General features: G+C 43.5%; 1 protein-coding gene across 1 annotated transcript in view; it reads right to left on the minus strand.

Annotated features, from left to right (window-relative positions):
* The window catches only part of LOC129694711 (sodium/calcium exchanger 1-like), a 253,571-nt gene that overhangs the window by 12,706 nt on the left and 218,882 nt on the right, over nucleotides 1-21,983 (minus strand). The window contains 1 exon segment of the mRNA XM_055631466.1: nucleotides 11,728-12,003. Within this exon segment, the coding sequence (XP_055487441.1) occupies nucleotides 11,728-12,003 (276 nt within the window).

A 21,983-nucleotide genomic window follows, 5' to 3' on the forward strand; every position in this document is an offset into this window, starting at 1 on the left:
CCTGTCAAATCAATTACGAGCAGCCTGCCGTTGAGTGTAGCTTAGCAGGCAGAACCTTAAAAGGCCTTGCTGCAGGGCCTTGAAGTCCACAAAGACTCTTTCTACCATCCTGCCCTCATCAACCTTCTTGGTTACTTCAAAAAACTCAGACAACTTCTGGAGACACGACCGCCCACACACAAAACTGTGCTGATTATCCCTAATTAACTTTGTATTTTCAAATGCATGTGCATCTTATCCCTCAGGATCCCTTCACGGAGCCTACCTCCCACGGATGTTCGGCTTATTGATCTATAGTCAGCAGGATTTTCTCCGCATATATAAAGGCACATCATGTGTAAGAAAGAACTGCCGATGCTGGTTTAAATCGAAGGTAGACACAAAATGCTGGAGTAACTCAGTGGGTGAGGCACCACATTATCCACCTGGTTCACTAGCACCTCAGTCAATACTATTCATATCTCAGCCTCTTCTCCAGCTTTCTAGTGTTCTAGGATCGACCAGAGCAGGACCTGGAGATTTATCTACTTTCATAAGTTTTAAGACAGAGTATCTCCTCTATTATAATACAGACTTACCCCATTAACTACAACAAGTTCCTGAGTCTTCATGTTATTCTTCACAGTAACAACAGGGAAAAGATGAATTGAAGACCTAGCCCACCTTCTGCTGCTCTAGACATGTTCACTTTGGTCACTGGGCCCCCTATTAGAATGGAGACGAGGAAACACTTTTTCACACGGAGAGTTGTGCATCTGTGAAATTTGCTCCCTCAGAGGGCGATGGAGGCAGGTCTCTGGATATTTTCAAGAGAGAGCTAGATAGGGCTCTTAAAGATAGCGGAGTCAGGGGATATGGGGAGAAGGCAGGAACGGGGTACTGATTGTGGATGATTAGCCATGATCACATTGAATGGCAGTGCTGGCTCGAAGGGCTGAATGGCCTACTCCTGCATCTGTTATATTATCTCCCCACTTACTAATTTCCTTAATATACTCAATCTCTGGATAATCTTCTTTGTCAAAGCCATTTCATGCCCCTTGTGGCCTTCCTGATTTCCAACTTAAGTACGAAGGTAGGCAAAAATACTGGAAAAAAATCAGCGGATGAGGAAACATCTATGAAGCAAAGGAATAGGTGACGTTTCAGGTCGGGACCCTTCTTTCAACTTAAGTATGCTCCTTAAAACTCCTCAAAAGGAATAGGAGTAGAATTAGGCCATTCGGCCCATCATCCACACCACTCAATCATGGCTGATCTATCTCTCCCTTCTCCCCCATTCCCCTGCCTTTTCCCCATAACCACTGACGCCCATACCAATCAAGAATCTATCTAACTCTGCCATGAATATTCAGACGGCCTCCATAGCCTTCTGTGGTAATGAATTTCAGATTCACCACTCCTCCAGGGTGATACCTGATCCCAGTTGTCTTTACCAGACCAATGCTAATCCTTCATTCTGACCCAGAGCTTCAATCACTTACCATCCAGGATTCCTTACTCCCGACACCCTTGCCCTTCCCCCCAGGAATGTGAAGACCTTTAACTCTAAGTATTCAATTTCAAAAGCTTTCTGCTCATCCAGAAATATCTCTTCCCACAAACCACCTACTTCAGTCTGGTGGGGGGCGGATCTTGGAGGGGGGATCTTATAGAAATTTACAAAATTCTTAGGGAGTTGGACAGGCTAGATGCAGGAAGATTGTTCCCGATGTTGGGGAAGTCCAGAACAAGGGGTCACACTTTAAGGATAAGGGGGAAATCTTTTAGGACCGAGATGAGAAAAAAAAATTTCACTCAGAGAGTGGTGAATCTGTGGAATTCTCTGCCACAGAAGGTAGTTGAGGCCACAGTTCATTGGCTATATGTAAGAGGGAGTTAGATGTGGCCCTTGGGGCTAAAGGGATCAGGCGGTATGGAAAGAAGGCAGGTACAGGATACTGAGTTAGATGATCAGCCATGATCATATTGAATGGCGGTGCAGGCTCGAAGGGCCGAATGGCCTACTCCTGCACCTATTTTCTACGTTTCAATCAATGTTTGAGAACTACAGATGTTGGTTTAAACAAAAGTGCTGGAGTACCTCGGCAGGTCAGGCAGCATATCTGGGGAACATGATGCTTCTTCACACAGAGTTTCTCCGCGCCTATCTCACCAACCCTGGGATTACCCTCGCCTGTCCTCAGGAATCACTGCTGCTGTCACTTGCAAATGAACACCACTACAGCAGCTGGAAGCTGGTGATGTTGTGTTCATGTGTCCTTAAGTGCTGGCAGATGAGCTTTCAGGCGCATGTCACAGTGTTAACTGCAGCAAGACTTCAATTATGGAGCAGTATAGCAATGCCAACTGTTTGTCCTCCAGTCTGTTTACTTCAGTGCAGAATGTATAAAGCAACCGATCATCGACGGTTCTGATGAAGAGATTTGATACATTCACAAGTTCTCGGAGCAGAATTAGGCCATTTGACCCATGAAATCTACTCTGTCCTTTGATCATGGCTGATGTACATATTCCCCTCTCAACCCCACTCTCCTGCCTTCTCCCCATAACCCCCGACACCTGTACTATCTATCTCTGCCTTAAAAATATCCTTTTACTTGGCCTCTTCAGCCGTCAGTGGCAATGAATTCCACAGGTAAATACATTTCTCCTCATCTCAAGTTCATAAGTGATAGGAAGGGAGTTAGGCCATTCGGCCCATCAAGTCTACTTTGCCATTCATTCGTGGCTGATCTCTCCCTCGCCCAGCCCCATTCTTCTGCCTTCTCCACATAACCCCCGACACCCATAATAATGAAGAATCTGTCAATCTCTGCCTTAAAATGTCCATTGGTGGCCTCCGTAGCCTTCTGTGGCAATGAATTCCACAGATTCACCACCCTCTGATTAAATTAATTCCTCTTCATCTCCTTTCTAAAGGTACGTCCTTGAATTCCGAGGCTGTGACCTCTGGTCCTAGACTAGTGGAAACATCCTCTCCACATTCATTCCATTCAGGCCTTTCACTAATCGATAATTCCAAGGACTTTAATTATCTCCTCCGGTTTGAAACTTTCCAGAGTACAAAATAGTTAGTTCTCCACTTAACATCCAACACTTTGCTTGCAAATGTATTTTAGAATGTTATGTACCTCAATGTACCTTTTAGAAGGATGAGAGGGTATCTCATTGAAACATATAAGATTGCTAAGGGTTTGGACACGCTAGAGACAGGTAACATGTTCCCGATGTTGGGGGAGTCCAGAACCAGGGGCCACAGTTTAAGAATAAGGGATAAGCCATTTAGAACGGAGACGAGGAAACACTTTTTCTCACAGAGAGTTGTGAGTCTGTGGAATTCTCTGCCTCAGAGGGCGGTGGAGGCCGGGTTCTCTGGATGCTTTCAAGAGAGAGCTAGATAGGGTTCTTAAAAATAGCGGAGTCAGGCGATATAGGGAGAAGGCAGGAATGGGGTATTCATTGGGGATGATCAGCCATGATCACATTGAATGGAGGTGCTGGCTCGAAGGGCCAAATGGCCTACTCCTTATTGTCTATTAGATTCTACCTCCTTATTGTTGACTATGTTTTGTCGATTTCAGTACCTCTCAAATCCTCCAAGGTCCCCTTACCTTGCCATCCTTATCCCTCTTCCTTACTGGAACATCTGTCCTGAATGTGTAGGAAAGAACTGCAGATGCTGGTTTACACCAGAGACAGACACAAAATGCTAGAGACTGAAGAAGGGTCTCGACCCGAAACGTCACCCATTCCTTCTCTCTAGAGATGCTGCCTGTCCCGCTGGGTTACTCCAGCATTTTGTGTCTCTGGCAGTCTTGAACTTTGATCAAAGTCAAAGCCAATTTTATTGGTCACATGCACCCGAAGGTGCAGTGAAATGAATTTGCCAGCAGCGGTACACTTAAAAAGAACACACAATACAGAATAGAATTTAACACAAACATCCACCACAGCATTCTTCACTGTGGTGGAAGGCAACAAAGTTCAGTCAGTCCTCCTCCTTTGTTCACCCGTGGTCGAGGCCATAAACCCTCTGTAGTCGCCGCTACAGACGGCCCGATGTACAGGCGCTCTCGTCGGGATGATCAAACCTCCAACGTCGGGACGGTCGAGCACACTCCGCGGCTTTGAGTGCCCAAATCGGCACTTTCCTACCAGAGACCGCGGCTTCAGGATGTTATCGGCCGCAGCCGGCGGTCGGAGCTCTTCTCCAGCGATCCCGGGCAAGGGATCCCAGGCGCCGGATGGTAAGTCCACTCCACGCCCGCGGCTAGAAGCTCCGCAGACCACAGCCCCATGATGCCAAAGTCACCCGGCCAGCGATCGGAGCAAGCTCCCCAGCAAGCCAAAACCCCCCCCCCCAAAAATGTCGAAATAACGAACACGCTGCTGGCAGGGCAGGCGACTCGCAGCGCTCCCATTGATCATAGATGTCACAGATCAACTGAGATGCCAATCACCCAGCCAGGCTCATTTCTGCTATTAAAGCCCAGTATGTTCCCTTCTCAGTTTGGACCATCACATACCAATTCAGGAATTCCTCTTGGTTACTACTGACACATTCTGCCCTGTCTAAGCCCTTTGGGAAAGTTCAAGTCACCCACTAAGACAACCCTTTTGTTTTTACATCTTTCCTTAATCTGTCTACTCATCTATTCCTCTATTTCCCACTGGCTGTTGGAACGCCTATAGTGTAATCTCATTAGCGTGAAGGCACCTTTATAATTTGTAAGCTCTAATCATATCACCTCAGATGTTGAGGCAGAGGGGTGATCTTATAGAGGTTTATAAAATCACAAGGGGCATACATAGTTTAAGAAGGAACTGCAGATGCTGGAAAATCAAAGGTAGACATAAATGCTGGAGAAACTCAGTGGGTGAGGCAGTATCTATGGAGTGAAGGAAATAGGCGACGTTTCGGGTCGAGACCCAAGGGCAGCATCCATGGAGTCACCTATTTCCTTCGCTCCATAGATGCTGCCTCACCCGCTGAGTTTCTCCAGCATTTTTGACTACCAGGGGAATACATAGGGTGAAGGCACAGGATACTTTTTGCTGGGGTTGAGGAATCAAGGACATAAGTTTAAGGTGAGAGGGAGAAAGATTTAATAGGAACACAAGGGTCAACTATCTCTCCCACAGAGAGGATGGTGGGAGTATGGAACAAGCTGCCAGAGGAGGTAGTTGAGTTAGGTACAATGACAACATTTAAAAAGACACTTGGACAGGAACACGGATAAAAAAAAGGTTTAGAGGATATGGGGCAAATGCATGCAAATGCAGGTGGGACCAGCTCAGTTATAAAACTCTGGTTGTCAGGACCAAATTGGGTAAACGATCCCATTTCAATGCTGTACAACTGGGACATAGAAGAAAGCAATGGCAATAGTGCAGATTATTTAAATAAGTTAAAAACATAATGATTTTGGCTTCATGTAAGGAGTGGAATCAGAAGCCGTTCATGGCAGGATTTGTAGAAAATTGTTTCATCCATTACAATATTTAGAAAGTGGAGGGTTCTGCACATCTTTAGGAATGAAGGTGAAAGCAGTGTATGAATGGAGGGTAGTGTTGCAATACTGGGTGAATTTAATTTAGAGGAAATATCTAAAAGACAGCGCGCGTGTGCAGAGTAGAATGGTGCAGTCGGATCTGTGGGGAACAGGGACCCAAGGGGCACTATGTGAAACTAGTTACCAAAGGAAGTAGCTGAAGCAGGTATAGCAACATTTAAAACACATTTAGACAGCTACATGGATGAGAAAGGATGTGTAGTGGATCAGGCAGCATCTCTGGAGAACGTGAATGACTGACGTTTCAGGTCAGGTCCCTTCAGTGGTTTAGAGAGATTTGGGCCCAACACTGGACTGGCCATAGATGGGCATCTTGCCCGAGTCGGGCCCGAGGGCCCATTTACGTGTGGTATGACTGTGAAATGATCTTTGAAGATTTTAAATGTGCTACCGAATTAAATATGCGTCTTGAAAAAGCCTCCCTAGTCCATCCATCAATCACACTAAGCAGATTGTAATCACATTTTATTCCTTTCATACTTCCAACTATTTCCTACCCTGGAGGATGTCAGCAACACTTACCCACATCGGTTGATCTTACTGGAGATCCTGTCAATTTCATTATAATACAGGACAGGTACTCGGGGAAAATAAGCCCATATCGTTGATGTTGCTTATCATCTAGCTTGTCATATCCTGTTTGGCTCAAACATGTTGACATTCGTCTTTCCAAAGAAAATAGATGAACAGGCTCATTGAGATGGAGTTCTTGCTTACAGCTTGTGACTCGACTTCAGAACAAGGATGCAGCTGACTCAGTAACTGGCATATCATGCTCTCCCCTATTCCCATACAAAATCATGTCACAATCTTCAGGCCTGTGTTCAGCAAATACTGAATTAATGCAGAAAACCTTGTGGAAAATATTGGGCCACAAGAGACTGCGATCTTGAGCAAAGTGCTGGAGGAACTTAGCGGGTCAGGCGTGAATGGCCAGATGCTGTTTCTGGTTAGGACCCATCTTCAGACTGATCAGTGCTGGCTAGCAGTTTTTCCAGCACTTTATTTTGCTTGTAGGAACTATAAAATCGAACGTGAAACAGACCCGGATTCATACTCTATCCCAATACATCCAACACACTCCCTCGACTCTGTCCAGGGACCCCGATAGTCCTTTCAGGTTAGGCAGATGTTCACTTGCACCTCCTCCAATCTCAACTACTGTATCCATTGCTCAAGATGTGGACTCTTATACATCGGCGGGTGAGACCAAACGCAGACTGGGCGATCGTTTCGCTGAACACCTTCGCTCAGCCTGCCTGAACCAACCTGATCTCCCGGTTGCTGGACGCTTTAATTCTCCTTCCCATTCCTACACAAACATTTCTGTCCTCGGTCTCCTCCATTGTCAGAATGAGGCTAAACGCAAATTGGAGGAACAGTGTCACATATTTTGCTTGGGCAGCTTACCGCCCAGTGGTATGAATATTGATTTCTCTCACTTACATAGAAATTAGATGCAGGAGTAGGCCATTCGGCCCTTCAAGCCTGCACCTCCAGGTAGCCCTAGCATTCCCTCTCTCTCTCTATCCCTCCCCCCCCAAGTCACACTAGTTTCTCATTTTCACCCAACAAACAGCTAACAATGGTCTGTTCATTTATCATTGTCACTTTTTTGCATATCATTCACTGTACAGCACTTTGGTCAGCTTTGGTTGTTTTTTAAAGTGCTTAACAAATAAAGTTGGATTGGATTTGATTGGATCTCTCCGCACCACTGTCTATATCTCTCGTTTCCCTTTTCCCTAACCAGTCTGAAGAAGGGACTCAACCTAAAACGTCACCCATTCCTTCTCTCCAGAGATGCTGCTTGTCTCGCCGAGTTACTCCAGCTTCGGTTTAAACCAACATCTGTAGTTCCTTCTAACACAATCAACACAAAATTGAAGGTGCAGCACCCGCAACTAATACATTGCCTTTATTTGACCTCGAGCCTTTGATTCCATCAGGAGGGACTGTGGTACATATATACTTCCTAAAATCCTGCAGTTCCTTGACTATCGCAGAATACAGCTGTTCAGAAAGTAGTCTGCAATTTACACTTGTTCCATTTTGGCATGCAAGCTATATTAACCAGTAAGTTTACAACAGAAGCAACCTTGAAGATTAGCAACAGCTGAGGCTCATCCAACACTTTCAATCTTTCTCGCTATGATGTTGCATCTCACTGCTGTTTATCTCCTCAACAGTGCAGCTAATCGTCAAAACCAACGGGAAGTTGTTCAATAACCACAGACCAGAACCAAAGTTGCCCAAGCCTGTGATTGAGCTCAGCATGCAGATCAGGCTGAGCTCCGAGCCACTGTATCTACGCGATACAGATCCTCCACTAATCTGTTTGTGCAGTACAATACTGCACTGATATCAAAGGACAATAGACCATTGACAATAGGTGCAGGAGTAGGCCATTCGGCCCTTCGAGCCAGCACCGCCATTCAATGTGATCATGGCTGATCATCCCGAACCAGTACCCCGTGCCTGCCTTCTCCCCATATCCCCCGACTCCGCAATTTTTAAGAGCCCTATCTCGCTCTCTCTTGAAAACATCCAGAGAACCGGCCTCCACCGCCCTCTGAGGCAGAGAATTACACAGACTCATCACTCTCTGCGAGAAAAAGTGTTTCCTCGTCTCCGTTCTAAGGCCACGGGGTGATCCTGGAAAACCTGCACAATTTCAATATATCAGCAACAGTCACCTCAAATTAATCATCGCATCTACCACTGCCTTCAATGCTCCAGTCTTTCATTGATTGAAAAGGACATTTGAAGGTCAAGACTTCCAATGAGGCACAAAATTCAGACACAAGAAGATGCCGATGCTGGAATCAAGAGTCACAACTAATCTGGTGTAATATTGACCATGCCTCCTCAGTGTGAAACCAAAACTTCCAATGTTCATTTCCTCTACAGATGCTGCCTGACCTGCCGAGTTCCTCCAACAGTTTATTTTTTACTCAAGATTCCAGCATCTACAGCAGGGCTCGGCAAGCTACGGCTCAAAATCATCCGGCCCGCAGGCGTATTTTTGTGAGTCCGATGCCGAACTGCCGTCGCTTGGAGAAGTCGTTGAGGGTGAGGGCAAAGATCCTATAGCGGAGCAAGATAGATCACTCCTGCTAAATGCAATGGGCTGATGTGTAGTGTGCAACTGAACGGATTGTGGGCTTTTTTTTCCATCCATTTCTGTAACCCGACCCGGCTAGCAGTGTAATCAGCGTTGCAGGGGAACAGTTTGCGTTAATAAATTAAAATTCTGGAAATGAGGAGAAGATTTCTACCAAATAACTTTAATTTTTACAAGGATGTTTCCGTAACCGGCTTCCGAACTTGAACTTGAACTAGATGTGGCCCGCCATCCGCTCACAAACATGGGTCTGGCCCCTATGCAGAACAAGGTCGCCGACCCCTGATCTACAGTCTCGTGTCTCCTTTGAACAAGGGTAATTGTTACTCCATTCCTTGCCTATAACTGAAGGTCCAAAACTGGTCTGTTAGAGAGTGCCCTCGAACTATTGTTAGAAATATTGCGTGCAAAATACTCCAGCTACAAAACTCTTACCAGAGAATAGACAAAATTAAAAAAAAAAAAGCAAAACTGCAAAGGAAAAGCAGAAGCTTTAGAAGGAGTGTGCAGCACAGCAGTGCAGCTGCCTTCTGGCCAGAGATCAGAGTTCCATCCTGACTATGGGTGCTTGACTGTACGGAGTTTGTACATTCTCCCTGTGACCTGTGTGGCTTTTCCCCGGGAGCTCCGGCTTCCTCCCACACTTGTACAGGTTTTGTAGGTAAATTGGTTTGGTAGAATTGTCCCTAGTGTGTGTAGGATAGTGTTAATGAGCAAGGATTGATGGTCAGCACCGACTCAGTGGACTGAAGGGCCCGTTTCCTCGTTGTATCTCTAAGCTAAAGGAGTAACGCAACACCACAAAAACAAAACAACTCCTGTCAACAGCAATGCTTCATTGCTTCAGCAGTATTAAGTGTTCCAAGTCTGAATGGATGAGGAACCAAACAAACATCTATCAGCACATTGCAGGCCACATCCGTGCAATTCATCTTGTATAAAGTCAGTCATAAAGCTGTTGTTCTCGAAATAAAAATAATTTTCTACTCGTAGGTATCAGAGAACAGTCAAAGACAGACATGTTTGAGAATGTATGGTCCATCAGCCAATATGAAACCATGCCAGAAAAACCTCTCTCCCCGAAGAGCATTCTGATCACAGGGGGGAAATAATACCACCTGTTGCATATTTCAAGAAATATCTTTTCATTTTGACTTTACAATGAAATTGTACAATGCATTGTAAGTTTAAGGTACTAGCATTGTTGCAATCTTTGCTATTTCAATCCTCAATATTACATTTTTCATTTACAATCACATAGGGAAAGATAGGCAGCCAGAATCCACAGAACACAGCAAGGGTGACTCAAACACTACAAATGGGGAAGGGTTTTTGGCAAGGATGGTGCCAGGACTTGAGGGTCTGAGTTATGGGGAGAGGTTGGACAGGCTGGGAGTTTATTCCTTGGAATGCAGGAAACTGAGGGGTGAGTTTAGAGTTAAAAAATCTCAAGGGTCTAGCGCAGGGGTTCCGAATCTTTATCGTCCTGTTTACCCCTGGCAACTTTAATACTACATAACCATGTTCTTTCACTTATTTATGAACAACTAATGATGAACAGATACTACTAGAACCAAACACAGTCAGTCAATGAGAAAAAATGTACAAATCCCCAGTCAACAGATTTACCCCCTGGATGGGCGAAATTTACCCCAAGTTGAGAACCCTTGGACTAGAGGGCAAATGCAGGGTAAATTCCTCATGTTAGGGAATCCAAAAGCCAGAAGGTTTACTGGAGGGGAAAGATTTACTAGGAACCCGAGGGGCTACGTTTTCACACAGGGTGGTTTGTACTGGTGGTTTGTGAGCTGCCAGAGGTGATAGCTGAGGAAGATATTCAGTATTTAAAACACTTGGATAGGTATATGGAGAGGAAAGGATTAGAGGGATATAGACAAAGTGCGAACAAATGGGACTAGTTAAGCTGGGGCATCTTGGCTGGCATTGAAAGTAGGAATGCAGGTGCAGCAGGCAGTGAAGAAAGCAAATAGCATTCATAGCAAAAGGATTTGAGTATAAGAGCAGGGAGGTTCTACTGCAGTTGTACAGGCCTTGGTGAGACCACACCTGGAGTATTGCGTACAGTTTTGGTCTCCAAATCTGAGGAAATACATTCTTGCCATAGAGGGAGTACAGGGAAGGTTCACCAGGCTGATTCCTGGGATGTCAGGACTTTCATATGAAGAAAGACTGGATAGACTCAGCTTGTACTCGCTAGAATTTAGAAGATTGAGGGGGGATCTTATAGAAACTTACAAAATTCTTAAGGGGTTGGACAGGCTAGGTGCAGGAAGATTGTTCCCGATGTTGGAGAAGTCCAGAACTAGGAGTCACAGTTTAAGGATAAGAGGGAAGTCTTTCAGGACCGAGATGAGAAAATCATTTTTTACACAGAGAGTGGTGAATCTGTGGAATTCTCTGCTGCAGAAGGTAGTTGAGGCCACAGTTCATTGGCTATATTTAAGAGGGAGTTAGATGTTACCCTTGTGGCTAAAGGGATCAGGGGGTATGGAGAAAAGGCAGGGATGGGATACTGAGTTGGATGGTCAGCCATGATCATATTGAATGGCTGAATGGCCTACTCCTGCACCTATTTTCTATGTTTCTATGTTAAGCTGGGGCATATTGGCTGGCTTGGACTAGTTAAGCTGGGGCACGTTGGCTGGCATGGACTAGTTAAGCTGGGGCATGTTGGCTGGCTTGGACTAGTTAAGCTGGGGCATATTGGCTGGCATGGACTAGTTAAGCTGGGGCATATTGGCTGGCTTGGACTAGTTAAGCTGGGGCACGTTGGCTGGCATGGACTAGTTAAGTTGGGGCATCTTGACTGGCTTGGACTAGATAAGTGGGGGCATATTGGCTGGCATAGCGTTAGGCCGAAGTGTCCGTTTCCGTGCTATGACAATGTAAAGCAAGTCCTCAGCTTGAAATACGAGAATGTAATTGCTGCGGAAGTTAATCGTTACCTAGTAGTGTCCAAAGACAAGAAAGGCATTAGAAGAACAAATAAATGTATTTGTTTCTTACCTGGAACAGAGGTTCCCAGTGCTACAAACACCACAGCAGTTACTGAGTCCTTCAGTCCAATGGTGCAGCCAAAGTGTGAAGCCAAGTCACCAATAACAGCAGTTAGGAGGCCAATCATTATAATGGATACAACAAAGCAGGCCCAACCATTCCAGTACTCCGTAGGAGGTACAATTGCAAAAATAACTTTCCAGAAGACAGTCAGAAAGTGCATTACATAATCAAAGCACGAAGGAAGTTTCTCCTCAGCACATTCGTCGTCATCATCATCTTCCCCTGTAGAAAAAGAGCAAAGATCATTAAATAAAATGACTAATGGTCCCGTTCAAACCGTGTGCATGCTGGATCAGAGTATTAATGTTCACATGGCATCATTCAAAGAATTATTTAAATTTAGACCTTTAGTTGAAAAGGGCAACAATAGTGGTGATTATATTCCTCCCCCTCATTATGTTATTTTTAATTACAATACATGAATGCTTCATAAAAGATTCCAACATAAAATATTTAAGAAGGAACTGTAGATGCTGGAAAATCGAAGGCAGACAGAAATGCTGGAGAAACTCAGCGGGTGCGGCAGCATCTATGGAGCGAAGGAAAAAGACGACATTTCGGGTCTCGACCTTTTTCCTTCGCTCCATAGATGCTGCCTCACCCGCTGAGTTTCTCCAGCGTTCTTGTCGACCAACATAAAATAGATCATTTTTACCGCATTTACAATCGACAATTACTTTGGATCAGTGACACGTGATGCATCTGGTCATGCCTAATTTACTCAGCAAATTCATTGTCCCAAGTACAAGGTTTACTAAATGAACAATTCACAAATGAGGAATTCACTACAGCATTGTTAACGTTTTTTTTTTCCTGTTTATTTAATCCTTTACATCAAACAGAACTAATACTTTAATGGGTTTGAGTGTAGAAAATTCAAAATGTTCATGGTTCAATCACAAAAAAAAGTGGAGGCTTGTGCACTGAAGAACTGCATGAACAAACAACTACAGATTTTAGGTCATTCATTTGATTAGTGATGTATTCAGTGTTTGGACAGGCACACAATAATCAACTACTATATTTAGTTGTCAAGAGGTAGTGTATCCAAATTTTCACACATCAAAATACTATACATTTAACTTACAAGCTGCAACTTAAAAAATCAAAGAGACCCATTGTGTAGGAAGGATGCCGGTGCTAGATTAAACTATAGACACAAAAATCTGGAGTTACTCAGCGGGTCAGACAGCATCTCTAGAGAAAAAGGAATATGTAACATTTTGGGTCAAGACCTTTGTTCAGACCGAAGACCTCTGTGACCTGCTATTCCTTTTCTACAGAGATGCTGTCTGACCCACTGAGTTACTCCAGCTTTTTATGTATATCTTCATAGTGACCCAGCACTTGCTTAAAAACAGAAACTGCAATGAGAAACTCACGGGTTAGCTCGTTTTACAGGAAACGTCTGCGATTTTTTACATTGCGAATATGTCAAGAAAAGGACAATAGATTTTCCATGAATTAACATTCAAAGTTAATTTAGTGGTCCTCATTCTTAATAACCAGATGTTAATCAGATTTCTTTCTAATACTTAAACCAAAGCAGGTAGATTTCCATCTGAAAATTGTTAATGCTTGACTGAAGCCTTCTTTGAAATTTATCTTCCAATTTTGACTTCATTGTGTAGGAAGGAACTGCAGATGCTTTCCTTCTATCCTGTCCTGCTGAGTTACTCCAGCATTTTGTATCTATCTGCATTCATTGTTACATTTAAAGAGCTCACATTTCCAAAGGTTGATGCCAATAAATAAAAAGGACATTAACCTTTTTGTCACAGGTTTTAAATTAGTTTTGCAGCAGAATCCCATGATAACTTTTAGATGTAATGGATTCAGGTTGGTAATCCAGAGAGCACCCCGTGTGTGGGCGGGGTGGAGTTGTGGGGGTGGAGGAGCTAGTGAGGGGGACCAGAGGGATAGTGGCTGCAATCGGTGGTGCGATGGGGACTCACAACGGGCGCTGGTCGCTGGTCGTTCTCCTCCGCCGGGATCAGAGTCTCTGCTTTCCGTTTGGCGACATCTCCGACTCCGGGCTGGGCTCTCTGAGGCGGGGTGGCATCTTGGGGCAGGGCTGCTTCGGGCCCCTCTGAAAGTCCGATTGGAAACCTCCGCCGGCCACTCCCAGCTCCAATAAAGACGCGATGGCGCAGGAAGGGGCGGACCGTCCCGGGGAGTGACAGGGAAAGAGACTAATCCACGCGGTGCTGACTGGCAGGAGAAGAGATCGATCTGTGCACGTGCGGTTTTTAAGATTTTTTTTAAACCTCGCTAAATTCTATGACATTCAACCGATCGGAACCGTTTTTGCGCAAATTGAAAGACCGCCAAACCGGAAGATAACAAGATCAGAGTTTTACTTATGTACAGATGCCCAGTTTTTGTATTGCTTTCCAATCAGCAGCTGTGAAGAGATTATAGAAGACCATCAACAAGAATTGTAACTTCCTTGGAGACAGAGCTTCAGATAAAAAAGCTGCAGCTGGTATCATCAGACAAGTTGGTGCCCTTGAAATTGTCGTTGATAGATCAAGCTTAATGGAGATATGTGGGCCAAGCCTTTTTCCACACAGAATGGCAAGTGCCTGGAACATGCTGCCAGTTGGTGGAGGCAGGTACAAAAGAGGCTTTCAAGAGGCTAATTAGATAGGCACATAAATATGTAGGAATGGAGGGATATGGATCAGACTAAGCCATACAGCATGCAAACAGGCTCTTCGACCCAATCCATGCCAACCAAGGTTATTCCCTTATGTATCAATACACTGTAATTGACTGGGTTGTAATCATGTATTGTCTTTCCGCTGACTGGATAGTACCCAACAAAGGCCTTTCACTGTACCTCGGTACATGTGACGATAAACTAAACTGCAACAGAAATTATCCATGCCAACTATCTAAACTAGTGCCACTTGCCTGCATTAGGCCCACAGCTCTCTAAACCGTTACTAGTCCAAGTGGGACCCGTTGGGCTTTGTCCCCCAACGCAATATTCCACCACTCACCCATAGCCCCCAACAGCGCAGGCGTGGCTGACGGGTTCCCGTTGCGACGCAACCCTCCCCAACTGACCCTCTCCCCACTCCCTATCTCCCCTCCTCACTCTCTATCCCCCCCTCCTCCCTCACTTTCCCTCCCTCTCCCCTCCCTACCATCCTCCTCTCCCTCTATCCCCTGCTCCCCCACTCACCTCCTACCTATCTCTCCCCCCCACAATGAAAATCACAATGTTTCTTTTGTAAATGAAACCTCTCCCCTATCCCACCCCCCACAATGAAAATCACATTTTTTTTTGTAAACAAAACCTCTTCCCTATCCTCCCCACCCCCCACAATGAAAATCGCAATTTTTTTTGGTCAACGAAACCTCCCCCCAACAATTTGATTAAAACTGTTAAACCACGATTTAAAAAAAAATGTAAATGAGCATCGGGATCCCATTGTAAATGAAAATGGAAGAATTTGAATAAAACAGATTTTTTTTTAAATAGCAATTTTTTATGTAAATGAAATTCGGGATCCCATTATGATATCATACACTGCTAACGGACATTGCAAGCAGAAGTGATTTTTGTCAAAGTGGTTTTTGTAAAGTTTAAAATGTGAATAACTTGTAAAATATACCATCAATTCGAACAAAACTTGCCACAGCACAATGGTCAGTAAAGTGGGCCAAAAATGTTAGCGCTATCGACACGTAAGCACGCACACACTCACACTAGGCCTGGTGCCCCAACGCAACCATTTCCCCCATGCAATATTCCACCACTCACCCATAGCCACCACAGGAGGCCTGGTCCCCACAACGCACTCCCCAAAGCAATATTTCACCACTCACCCATAGCCTACAACTGCGCAGGCGCGGCTCATTTCCCTCATCCTCCAGCCTCCTTTCCCCTCCTTTCATCCTCCTCTTTCTCTTCTCCCTCATCTCATCCCACTTCCCATCTCTCTTTCTCCTCCACTCCTCCTCCTTACAACAATGTAAACAAATCTCATTGCTCAATCCCACTTGGTGACATTGTAACCCAAGTTGAAAAACAAGTGTTCATTTTTTAAATAATGTGAATTTGTAAAATACTCCTCCACAGACCTCTCTCTGCCAGTGCACAACAATGTTTAAAATTAAAAAATCTCTCATCTGCATTGGGCATTGGCGCCATTTAGGTGACATTTTGTAACAGGATCAGGACAAGTTTTGAAGGGGGGAAACCTCAACGTTTGATTTTTGCACACACTAAAGTGAAAAACCACCCTCATTGATATTATTCATTTTTTAAAGTTTATAATGTGAATAGCTTGTAAAATACAACATCAATCTGAATGGAACGCTGCTGTATTTTTTAAAGCAGACTTCTTTTTTAAATGTAAATGAGATCCTATTGTGATGTTTACGCTGCTAACTGCCAGTGCACATGATTCTTTTCAAAGCTGGGGTTTTTTCTTTTTTTTTTTTTTTTTTTTTTTTTTGTTTATTCAGAAGTTCAATTCAGTGGCGCCTAATTTTAGGTGCCAACTTTAATACCGTATTTCTATGTACAACCTCTGTTTTATGTTATAAGTAAGCAGATCACAGAAAGAAAGCAATAGAAATGCATTACATTAGAAAAACGTTTTGTAGTTTAAAAAAAAAGGAAGAGAGAAAGAGGAGAAGTAAATGACGTAAAATATACCATCAAATCTGAATGAAACTTGATGAACAAATCCACCTTACCACGGCTGACAATGATTCCAAAAAGTCGATGAAAGGAGACCAGAAATTTATCTATTAGCGGAGTCTCATTTCGATGTCATATTCCATTTTAACAGTTGTGTGGTTGTACTTTTCAATAACAATTTCTTTCCACATGATGAAAAAAAACAGCTTTAGTAATTGGTATCTAGATTCGAAGGGGACTTGAAAATCCAAATATATCATCCAAAATGGGTCCCGTCACCAACAACGTTTTGACACGGTTGCGGGGGGGGGGGGGGGGGGGCTATGTAATGCGAATTAAATTGCGTCACACATAGAACAGTTATGTGTTCATCGAATAATCAACCCCCTTTGTCACAAACTTCACAAATGCACTGTTGAGGTGCACACACTAAACAACTCCCCCCCCATACACTAACCACCTCCACACGCAGACACACTAACCACCCTCATTGATATTATTTCAATTCACTTTAATTTTACCCCACTTCATCATGTCCCCTACCCTATCCCAGTCTATCACACATATCCCCCAAATCGCAAGGACACGGCTGAGAGGGAATCGTGCGTTGGTAGGAACTATCTAAAAATTATGTTCTTAATATGAGTAAATACATAGGCTTTAGATTTGCACAAATGCTTTCGTTGAATTCTATGTGTTTCTGTAGACAAGAGGCACAGAGAAATATTTGAGAAACAATATATTAATTGTGGTAGGAAAGTCATTTTTATAGGCACAGAGAGAGAGTTATGTAATGCACTAACAAGAGGCTTCTACAGAGAGAGACAGAGAAGGAGAGTAGTGGAGAGCGGGGAGGGCGTCAACCAAATGACTTTCGTGTTTTGAAGGGGAATTTTAGTAGTGGCTTCAAATTCTGTATCCTGAAAAAGAGCCGAATTCCTCAATTAGTGTTAATAAGGTGGGTATACTCGTTTGTGTATTAGTAATATATAAAAGGATATCATCCGCGTATAATGAAATTTTATTCTTTGAGGGAATATTCGGGTGATTTCTAATCCTTTCGGCCAACGGTGGGGCAAATAGCAATGGTGATAAGGCACACCCTTGCCTATTACCCCTGATAGGGGGGGGTGGGGGTTAATATTCTTGCCGTAGGTCTGTCATAAAGTAGGGGATAAAATTCTCTCCCATATCTTTTTGGAGTACCTTGTATAAATACTGCCATGGCCTTCACTGCGACCACTGAGATATCTTCATTGTCCAGAGAGAGACATTATATTAAAAAGCCTGTCAAATTATTAAATGATTGTCTTTTGGGTAAATCCCGTTTGGTATTTATTAAATTGTTAATATAATTATTTAGCCTTCTAGCTAGAGCGGGCTAAAATTTTCATCCGTATTTAGACCTGAACCAGGCCCTAAATCTTTATCTTTTTTTTTGGTATAAGCGTTATTGTTGCTTCTGCTAGGGGTAGTTTATTTTCAGTATAAGCCTGCGTGTACGGGTACAATAGACTCCTGAAATCTTTTATAAAAATTCATTACTAAAGCCATCTGGTCCGGGGTCTTGGAAAGCAATGAGTTTATTATTTGTTTATTTCTTCACTAGGAGTGCAATTGCTCTTGTTCAAACTACCCATTTTGGGAGCTTGCAAATCTAAAAAATTTGTAATTTTACTTACATCTGTCTTTATTTTGGATGTGTATAAATTATGATAAAATTGGGCAAACCTCTTATTAATATCCTTAGGCAATGTTAGCAACTCACCATTGTCCGATTTAATTTTTGTAATAGTTTTTTCCTTTTCTCGTTAGCTCGTTTATTTTCTAAGTGAAATTTTTAAACTTTTTCATAAATAACTCAAGAAATAATGCTTGAAATTTTGAGGTAATCAGATTTGAGGTAAGCAGATGCGTGCGTGCGTGCGTGTTTTTGATTCTCCTATCCTGCATAAAACACTAAGCGGATGTCAGTTTAACTTGCCATCATGTTCGGCACAGATACTGTACAATTCCGCTTCTACATTGTGCGCATTGGTATTTAAGACCAAATGAAAGATACATTTTTAAATGTGTAGGAAGAAACTGCAGATGCTGGTTTAAACCAAAGATAGACACAAAAAGCTGGAGTAAATCAGTGGAACATGCAGCATCTCTGGAGAGAAGGAATGGGTGACGTTTTGTTTCAAAAACCTCTTTCAGACTGTCTGAAGAAGGGTTTCGGCCCGAAACGTCGCCCATTTCCTTCGCTCCATAGATGCTGCTGCACCCGCTGAGTTTCTCCAGCAATTTTGTGTACCCTCTTTCAGACTGGTTAGGGATAAGGGAAACAAGAGATATAGGAGATGATGTAGAGAGATAAAGAACAATGAATGAAAGATATGCAAAAAAGTAACAATGATAAAGGAAACAGCCTTTAGGTGTTTGTTGGGTGAAATCGAGAAGCTGTCCCACCCCGGTCATTCCGGTCAAAGGTGTCCCACCCCGGTCATTCCTTCTCCCTGCTCCCGTCCGGCAGAAGGTACAGAAGCTTGAAAGCGCGCACCACCAGACTCAGGAACAGCTTCTTCCCCTCTGTTATCAGGCTTCTGAACGGCCCTTCCATAAGCTAGGGTACTGTCTGATTCACCTCTACCCCATTGTGGACATTGGACTTTGTCTGTGGAACTGATGCGCTACAATGCTGAGAACTATATTCTGCACTCTGTATCTTTCCCTTTGCTCTACCTGTTGTACTGGAGTTTGAGTGGATTGTCCTCATGTCTAGTAGTACTGGGTTTGATTGATAGCATGCAAAACAAAGCTTTTCACAATAAATTTTGCATTACATTGATAAACCTAAACGTAACATGGTGACTTTACTGATTGCTGCATTAGTAAAACATGATAATCTAAATAAACTTAATCACGGGGTTCATATTAATTGAGCAGTTACATAATTAGTATTGCTGATATTTGCTATGACTCATTTGGCAGTGGAATCATACGTTGTGCAACACACTGAAAAATTAAAAGCCACCACTGGAAAATGTGTCTCCTTGTAGCACCGAAAATCCTCTTTGCAAGTTAATTATTAATTACTAAACCATGCCTATTTACAGTGTCTTGGGAGATTGATGATTTTAATAACATTGATGATATATTTAAGAGAAACTCCATATACATTATCATAATATGCCAAATGGAACACATTTATTGGCATCCAAAATAATGAACTTTGCCTGAAGCTTCTGATATAAATTAAAATCTGCTGGATTTATAAATCACGACTCACAGCTCTGTACACCTAATTACTTCTAAACAAACTAATTAAGATAGTATTTTACAATTATGCAAGAAATATTAAATGTGTTAAGCCATCTGATCACAGTATGACACTGGTGTACAATAATTAAACACCACTTCTACATAACACCAAACTCATCCCGGATCCAAGACCTCCCTCTGCCACTGGATCCTCGACTTTAGAAACATAGAAAATAGGTGTAGGAGGAGGCCATTCGGCCCTTCAAGCCAGCACCGCCATTCATTGTGATCATGGCTGATCATCCCTAATCAATAACCCGTGCTTGCCTTCTCCCCATATCCCTCGATTCCACTAGCCCCAAGAGCTCTATCTAACTCTCTCTTAAATCCATCCAGTGACTTGGCCTCCACTGCCCTCTGTGGCAGGGAATTCCACAAATTCACAACTCTCTGGGTGAAAACGTTTTTTCTCACCTCAGTCTTAAATGGCCCCCCCTTTATTCTAAGACTGTGGCCCCTGGTTCTGGACTAGCCCAACATTGGGAACATTGCATATAGCTTGTCGAGTCCTTTTATAATTTTATATATTATCCCCCTCATCCTTCTAAACTCCAGTGAATACAAGTGAATACTCTCTGACCCATAGAGCACTGATCAGTGGGAATAAGTTAAAGCAATAATTCAAAATACCACTGGGTTACAGTGGTATGAATATTGATTGCTCTAACTTCAAGCACCAGCTTCTCATTCTCACCTAGCAAACAGCTAACAATGGCCAGTTTCTTATCTTTTTGCATATCTCTCATTCATTCGTTTTATATCTCTCTACATCAGTTTATATTTCTCGTTTCCCATCCCCCTGACTCTCAGTCTGGTGTCTCGACCCGAAACATCACCCATTCCTTCTTTCCAGAGATGCTGCCTGTCCTGCTGAGTTACTCCAGCAATTTGTGTATATCTTCCCTGTAAAGACATGTTCAGTCACTCACTATACTCCTTATACACTCCTGACTGTGTGGCAAAAATTGGTTCTAACTCCATCTACAATTTTGCAGATGACATCACTGTGCTAGGCCAGATAATGAACAATGACAAGACGGAGAAAATGTTAGCATGTTGGCTTTTATAACAAGAGGAATCAAATATAGGAGTAAAGAGGTCCTTCTGCGGTAGTACAGGGCCCTAGTGAGACCACACCTGGAGTATTGTGTGCAGTTTTGGTCCCCTAATTTGAGGAAGGACATTCTTGCTATTGAGGGAATTGAGGTTTACAAGGTTAATTCCCAGGATGGCGGGACTGTCATACTGGGCTTGTATACTCTGGAGTTTAGAAGGATGAGAGTGGATCTCATTGAAACATACAAGATTGTTAAGGGCTTGGACATACTAGAGGCAGGAAACATGTTCCCGATGTTGGGTGAGTCCAGAACCAGGGGCCACAGTTTAAGAATAAGGATTAAGCCATTTAGAATGGAGACGAGGAAACACTCTTTCTCACAGAGAGGGGTGTCTGTGGAATTCTCTGCCTCTGTGGAGGCCGGTTCTCTGGATACTTTCAAGAGAGAGCTGATAGGGCTCTTAAAGATAGCGCAGTCAGGGGATATGGGGAGAATGCAGGAACGGGGTACTGATTGGGGATGATCAGCCATGATCACATTGAATGGCAGAGCTGGCTCAAAGGGCCAAATGGCCTCCTCCTGCACCTATTGTCTATTGTTTAACATGGTGTCAGTTATCCCTCAATATCAGTAAGGAGCTACTTCAGGAAACGAGGTGGGACATGGTGCTGAAGTGTAGTGTAGATGATCAAAGAGATTCAGGTTCCTAGATATAAATGTCACCAATCAGTCCTGGACCAATCACATTGAAACCCCACCAATGCCTCTCCTTCTTCGAAAACCACGGAGGTTTGACATGACTCCTGCAAACTTCTACAGATGTATCGTAGAAAGCATACCCTTTCAGTTGCATCACGCCTTGGTGTGGGAACAGCTCAGCCCAAGACTACAACAATTGCAGAGTTGTAGATGCAGCCCAGTCCATCACACAGACCACACTCCCCACCATCAACTCCACCTCGGGAAAGCTGCAAACGTGATCTAGGACCACGCACACCCTAGTCATTCCCTCTTCTTCCAGGATTCAAGATTTAACAGCTTCTCCTTCCTTGCTGTTACAAGACCACTGAGCTTGGGCGTGGTCTTGATCTTCTATCTTATTTTATTGTGGGCCTTGCACATTTTTCATACAATGCTCAACAATATTCAGCACTGGTATTTTTCCTCTTTGCACTACCTTT

Source organism: Leucoraja erinacea, unplaced genomic scaffold, assembly GCF_028641065.1.
Source record: "Leucoraja erinacea ecotype New England unplaced genomic scaffold, Leri_hhj_1 Leri_76S, whole genome shotgun sequence".
In the NCBI taxonomy this organism is placed as follows: Eukaryota; Metazoa; Chordata; class Chondrichthyes; order Rajiformes; family Rajidae; genus Leucoraja; species Leucoraja erinaceus.